This window comes from Olea europaea, unplaced genomic scaffold, assembly GCF_002742605.1.
Source record: "Olea europaea var. sylvestris unplaced genomic scaffold, O_europaea_v1 scaffold992, whole genome shotgun sequence".
NCBI lineage: Eukaryota > Viridiplantae > Streptophyta > Magnoliopsida > Lamiales > Oleaceae > Olea > Olea europaea.
Window position 1 is genome coordinate 218,673 of NW_019268432.1, and position 7,489 is coordinate 226,161.

Consider the following 7,489-nt stretch of genomic DNA (forward strand, 5'->3'; position numbering starts at 1 on the left):
ATCGCTATGTATGTTGTATGTGTCAATTGGAGAGCAGCTTGCTGACGTTCACTTAGGGATTGCTTAGTGCTTCACTTCATCGGAAACTAGACAAGCTCAGAATGAAAGATATTTTCATCCCAAACTTGAGAGGAGTGTTAACGAAATTCAGCTTTATAGTTCTAGAATAAAATCCCTTTATGTTGTACAAATTGCAACTTACCTATCGATCATCAATGGAAAGAGAGTAAGACAAAATTTTCTTCTGAACTTTACACTCCTGCAATACTAAGACCCAATGCAATGTATATTCACAGAGATGGGTTATATGAAGAATACTTGTTATTGGCTTATGAAGTATTGAAAGAAGTGAGATCATAATGGTATCATATAGTTCACTGTTAAAGTTTGAAGATTTATATCTCCACTTCGCAAATTATGACTAGATCTCGTAGTTTTCCATTTAATTTATTCCTTTATATTACTATTTTGGAAAATCCCAGCTAACCAAAAATTTTTAGCCGGATTGTATACATTAACTACTTCCTCCAATTCAGCAGAAAATAGATATGATTATTCTGCACTGTCATATTTTTCAACTGTCTAGGATTTCATACAATTTGAACTTCTAAATCATTAGAATATGGATTAACTGGACCGAGTTTTGGTATCTACGGTATGGAACGTTGCAACTAAAATTGCTATTTACTATTATGATCACTTGAACACACTGATATATTTCAAGTGGTGGTGTTCCAGGTTCTGATGCACAAGTTTCTTGTATGTTGAATGCCTGTTTGCTGTATTGCACACTGATTGAGTTGTTGATAGCCAGCTTTTGTCTATCTGGAAAGAACACCTACCTTGTCCTTGAAATCATTGTACTGAAAATCTTAGCTTCTTCTTGAAAATATTGTCTCTGTTTCTCTTTCAGATCCTTGTGTTTGAGTTTCAAATCTCTGATAATGCACAATTATGTTTAAACACATCAGGAATGAATTCCTTCAAGAATGTGGTAAAAGTAATGACGGAGAAGTAAGGAAAATGGGAATTTGGGTACATACTTGTTTTTTGGATCAACGGCTAAAGCACGCTTCAAATCATCCTCAGCTTTCTCTAAATCAGATGTACTCATATAGGCTTGAGATCTTCTGAAGAGAGCTTTAACATTGAATGAATCCAGTTCTAGGACCTAACAAGTGACGATTTATAGTTAACTGAATGAAGACTTATCTGCACGTTATATATTTGCAATAAATTTATCGAAACAGAAAAGAGAAAGTTAGAGAAACCTTGGTGCACAGTCTAGAGACCTCGAGATATTCTTCCAGTTTCAGTTTACAGGCTGCATTGTTCAAATAACATGATATTCTCAAAGAATTTGCCTGGAGTTTTTCTTCAGCACTGAAAGAGTGGTTATATTCTATGTATTCTGAAGCCTGCAGAATGTAGAAATTGAGAAAACTATTATTTTAGTTTGTGCAGAAAAAATGTTTTATATCTCGTGCTCGTGCACCTATGTTTTGTTCAGTATTACTGTATTTTCGAAGATCACATTCCTTGTCATACTTCTTAGAGGCAAGCTGAAATTTCTCAGCTTTGAACAGTATATTTCCCTCATGCTTCTTTCTCTCACAAGCCTCCATTCTTTCTTGGATCTCCATTTTCCAAAATGGTTTGTCCTGAACCCAAGACATATGTCATACTTAGATTATGCCATGCTGATTCAAAAATTTCATGTTTTTTCTGAACAACTTAAACCTCATAAAGTACTAAATCTTGTAGGAAAAACCTTGGTGAAATCCACTAATTTGATTTCATAAAGTACTGAATCTGAAGAATTTCTTCCAACTTCACAGCCATAATAGAAATCAGAGCTGATTTTAACTATAGCCTCTTCTCCCTTTTTCATAGTCATTACTGCTTTATCTAAACCCTCCTCGATTTTTCCTGTGAATGAAAAATAAATGGTGAAAAAGTATAACATTCAACCTGATCACAGATTTATTATGAATTGTACTTATTTCAGAACTTAATTGAAGAATAAGCAGGAAAGAGTTAAAATGTACCTTCTGAACATGTGTATTCAAAAGGTTCTTCTTCGGATCCTTTTCTTGAAATAACAGTGCCATCTTCGAGTTTGCCAACATAGATCACTTCAAAAGAAAGGAATTCAGGCAAGATCACTTCAAAAGCAAAACACTTCAGGCCAGAAATATATGTATTTATTTTTTATATGAATTTCTTTGCTTGAATTACCTTTTGCAAGGGATCCTTCACTTGGCCGGTCAAATCCTTTACCCAATTTCATTACTTTCTTTAGGATTTTCTCATCTCCCATGACATCTATAACACTTCTCCATGATATCAATTCAAGATTAATGATCAAATTAGAATAAGGTGGAACCCCATCAATCGTAGAAATCCCATCTTCGGAATGCCTAAGCCCATCTAAAAATAATAATAATTTACGAGTTAAAAATGGAGAGTCGCCTTAAGTTTTTAAAGAAATTTAAGTTTACATTATGCAGCGTGACTGAAGACTTATATCTACTTACAAGAGAATTTGACAGAAAGCTCTGCTTTTTCACCCTTTCTCATGGTTTTGACAGCTTTGCTCATGGCAGAACACAGATATCCTAATTAAAGATATAAGGATATTAATTATCTTCAGGAATAAAAATGAACAATGCATATTGTGTAAGAAAATGAAATCAACTTTGAATTACCATTATTCAACGAAAATTCCAGTCCATCAGATTTAGAGATTACTGTTCCCTTCTCACACCTTGCTTCATACTTGACTACATGAAAGATAGAAAGCATTATAATGTCATCCTCTCCATCTCTAACACCTTAAACTTTCAGACGAGAAAGATTCTGGGATCATGCGCTGAAAATAGGGAGAGTTAGTTACCTAGAACTTCATCTGCATCGTTAGGAGTAGCCCATCCATCCCCTTCCCGTGTTATTTTCTTCAATATTCCTCCATCACCTGTGATATCTCTGATGGGGTTCCACGAAATCAACTCTACATCGAAAATGAGTGTGGAATTTGGAGGAACCATAGGTGGAGAACCAGCTTCCCCATAAGCTAAATCTGGTGGTATTGTGAAAACTGCTCTTTCACCCTTTCTCATAGTGGATATTCCCTCGTCACATCCTTTGATAACTTCACCTGTCACAGTTTTTTCCAAGGTTCGTTCATGGACGGTGAGTTACAAAGTCAGGGCGAAAACCATAGCTTTTTTTATTTGAAGAAAACACAATTCTATCCACTAATATGTATAAAATTGTCATAATAAAACTGCTAATAAACATAAAGCTAGAACTTCATAATTCTGTAACTGAATACACAGAAAAATCAAAAATGGGATAGTGCAGGACATACATTGGCCTAATTTGAAAACAAAAGGAGTTCCCTTATTGCGACTTGAATCAAAATATTCTCCATCTTGAAGCCTAACACTGTAATGAACTGTCACAAGAAACAGAACAAATTCTGTGTCAGAATGCTTCCAGGTGATTATGTCGAAATTCAGTTTAAATAAATAAGTGTATCTCCTCTAGTGAGACTGTTCAGTAGAGTCAAGAAACTGTAGTCAAGTCCATAAAAATTGTACCTTGATAAAAATAAATATTTGTACCTTCAACTTCATCGCCAGGAATTGGAGTTTGCCATGAATTTCCCTTTTGAAGAATAGTTTTAAGCAAACCTTTGGTCCCAATACTTTTCTCAGGTAAAGCTGAAACTTGGGCATCAGTGACTAAGCAGATTGCTGTATTGGGAGATTCTGCCATTTCTTTCAAATGTCTCTGTGAATGAACGCTTATTTGCTGAAGGATAAGATTATTGAGGAGAGTGTGAGAATATAGTGTGCGTATTTCAGTTGAAGATAAGTCGTTAGTTTCCCTCCTTTGGTTTTGTTCAGTTCAGATTTTTCTCATTTGTATAACAAACTTAGAGAGGTGTGGGTCCTCTTCTGGTATATAAGAAAACAAAAATGCTAGAGATCCCTGGATAAAATCTTGGGATTCCATCCAGCCACCTCGGCCCCCGATGTAAAAGCGGCAGCTCCTCGTCTGTGAAGATCCAGGGTCAAGGTGCTGCCACCTCGACCCTGGAACCAGCACCTCAACCCTGGAACGGAACTCTGAAGCATAACTCATAAGAAAATTGAAATTGTCAAAATGGATGGATTCTGAAAGCCTGAACTAGTCTATCTAAAAACATGGTCTGGACTTCGCAAGAATTGTCTTCAAAATATGTAGACTAGACCGATCCATGAATCTCAAGTATATGTAGGGATGGCAAAATGCCACATCCCGAATGGGGTTGGATTGGAATTATGGTCCCGCAACGACTCTTATATATATATATATATATATTATTTTACTTTATGTTTTGACATTTAAATTATATTTTTTTAAATAAAATATATTAAAAATAAATAATTTAGAGGGATGGAAAATGGGGATAATTTAATTATCGCTTCAACTCACGAAATCCCTGGCATGGCCAAGGACGACCTGTCCCCGCTTGTTGCCATTCCATCCTACTTATATCGTGGGTTAATCGAGCCAGCTTGATCTACTTGTCATTTTTTAATTTAAAATTTAAAATGTTTGGTATATTCATGAATATGTTATATTGTCTAATTGTTTCTGAAATATTAATAACATTTTAAGTAAAATTTAGAGTAATGATATTCATAATCGCTCACTATGGTAGATGTCCTACGTGGCATCCTACATAGTGGTTGGTGATTTGTTGTATTAATGTGGTAGTTTTTTCTTACCTTATATATTAAATCATTAGTTGTCACATTTATGTCACATAGAAAGATTGCGATAATAAGTGACTGTGAATAACATTATTTTAAAACTTAATAGTAATAGTAATTTTTTGGTAAATCGAGCCAAACTAACTGATTAATGAGCTAGGTTGAAAAATCCCAACTAGCGGAATAATCCAAGAAATGGCCTACAATTGATTTTAGAGTATTTTGGGTGGTGGAGGTGGTGCTAGTGGCTGTGGTGATTGAGGATTTGAGGTAGTATCGACGATTTGGTAGATGTCGATGGTGGTTAGGATTGGATATAAACTCTCGAACCGAACCGACAAATCGAACCGAACCGAACCGAACCGAATTCGACGGTTCTTCTCAAGTTAAATACTCGAACGAGTATTTGAATCGAGAACTGACGGATATGGTTCGATTCTCGGTTCTAGGCTAAGACCGAAGAACTGAATCTCCCTAATTCTTTTAATTAATTTATTTTAAATAAGAAATTTTATTTTATTTTTTCTAAATAAATTTGTTAACTAGTTAATTTAATTCAAACAAAAAATATATGATTTTCCTATTTTTAATTTTCAATTCAAAGTCATCTTAATCAAATTAACCTCAATTTTATCCAAATCTGTTACTCTATTATAGCGTCGTTTCTATTGGAGAAAATCGAATTAAAATTCTACAACGTCTCTCTTAATTATTTTGAGCTCACTATCTTTCTCTTCATGTAATTTTAATAATTAAATTTATTAAGAATTCAACAAAGAGAGACATAAAAAATACATAAGATTGAACTACGTTATTTTGTAAGAGCTAGGATTGAACATATTATTAATTAAATTAATGTAACTTTGTATATATTAAAAAATTTAATTATAATATGGAATCTCGGAACCGAACTGAACCGAATGGAACCGAACGCATACTGTTCCATAATTAAATTTAGATCAAACGGTTCCACTTACTAAATACCCTAAAATTTCGTGTAGGTTCATTTCTCGTTAGAATCGAACCGAATCGGACCATGTCCAGTCCTAATGGTGGCAGAGTATTGTAGGATGATGTGGGTAGAGATGAAGAGTGACTATGACTAGTTAATTGTGATTTGTGACTAATAAAATATTTGTGACCCATTAATTGCGTGATTGTAACTTAATATAAAATTTGAGACCCATAAATTATGTGGTACATGGCTGCGACTGTGTAATTTTGTGACTATATGTGATCATGATCATAAATTGTGTATTTTTTGTGACCATGATATGTTTGATTAAATATAGGTAATAACATTTTATTAGATATAACAAAATGTGATTATCAAATTTGTAAAGTTTGAGCGTGTATTTTGAAAGATAGTGGTCATATATATTCCCCATTCTTAATAGACTCACCTTTCGCTCAGGCAGCATGCCCATTTTGACCACACTAATTCAAAAGGAATAATACATATTTGAAGTGTTTGAAAGACACAATTTCAAAATTAATAAATATGTTCTAAAATTTCAAAAATTAGATCATTAATAAATTTCATTGATTAAATAAATAATTAAATATGCTTTTTTAATTAAATATATTAAGGTCACAATATTATATATTTTATAATTACAATTACTTATTAGTCACAATCACAATAAATTAAAGTCATAAATCATAAATTTTATAAATGACAACATATTTAGTGATCATAAATTATCAAATTAATTTGTTGTATGTTATTTCTCAATCATAAATAATAAATTTTATAAGTCACAACTTATTTATTAATAAAAAATTATCAAAATAATATGTTGCATATTATTTTTCGATCATGAATCATAAATTTTATAGGTCACATCTTATTTTATGATAACAAATTATAAATTAATTGGTCACTACTTCACAAATTATGAGACAAGGTTTCAAATTTAATCGCAAATTTCACTTTTTAAATCATTCATGTATTACTTATTATTCACAAATTAACTAATTTGTTGGACACAATCTCTTAAATTATTAATCACATACACTCTTTATCCCACACTACCCCATCGCCACCTCCACTCAACCCCACACTCCAATCCATCATCCAAACCAATCGAACGTCGTGCCAGCTCACCACCACCAGTAGCATCACCACCGTCGCCTACACCCACTACTACTAGTGGCACCATTTGTGACCATCACCACCTCACAGTTATATCCAGCACAACCACCTGCACCATTATCATCGTAACACCACCACCTCACTATCACCGCCTACACCACCACCGCCATTTATAAAACACCAATAACCATCAACACAAATCACCTTAAAACTCTAATTAAGTAGAAGATTGGGGTCAAAATACCACCACAGCTAAAACTATCTATAAACCACCTATAGAGCCCACAAAAAAAATCAGGAAAAAACCCACATCATGCGCTGTTGTGTCATTGTCACAACGAAGAGCGCCGTTAAGGTAGTCTCTTGACGGTGGGCTTCCGACCATGGTCTTCCATGTGTGATGAAGTCAGAAAAGAGAGAAGGAAGAGGATAGAAAGAAGAGAAAGCAAAATGATTAGGATTTGGGAGTGAAATCTGGTGGGGTACATGGAGCGAGGGTGCGTCAGTTTGTAGATTAATTTAATTTTATAATATTACTATTAATACAAAAAATTTAAATTATCACTTGATTTTTGAATAAAAACTTTAACACTTGATTTTTGAATTGGAAAGTTAAATACTATATGTGTGT

General features: G+C 33.6%; 1 protein-coding gene across 2 annotated transcripts; it reads right to left on the reverse strand.

Annotated features, from left to right (window-relative positions):
• Window positions 1–531: 531 nt before the first annotated feature.
• On the reverse strand, window positions 532–3,981 carry LOC111392880 (70 kDa peptidyl-prolyl isomerase-like). Of its 2 annotated transcripts, none has more exons than XR_002702345.1 (12): window positions 3,627–3,981; window positions 3,371–3,457; window positions 2,897–3,157; window positions 2,709–2,783; window positions 2,538–2,618; window positions 2,239–2,430; window positions 2,049–2,135; window positions 1,772–1,929; window positions 1,539–1,661; window positions 1,272–1,418; window positions 1,044–1,175; window positions 532–938 (listed from the first exon to the last, which is right to left on the reverse strand). XR_002702345.1 is itself a non-coding variant. In XM_023018286.1 (12 exons), exons 1-12 carry the CDS (start codon window positions 3,778–3,780, stop codon window positions 839–841), a joined length of 1,593 nt encoding a protein of 530 aa, XP_022874054.1. In that variant the 5' UTR covers window positions 3,781–3,921; the 3' UTR covers window positions 532–838. The 2 variants fall into 2 exon arrangements, 1 of the variants encoding a protein (XP_022874054.1); XM_023018286.1 differs by having other exon boundaries at window positions 1,044–1,171; window positions 3,627–3,921.
• Window positions 3,982–7,489: the final 3,508 nt, after the last annotated feature.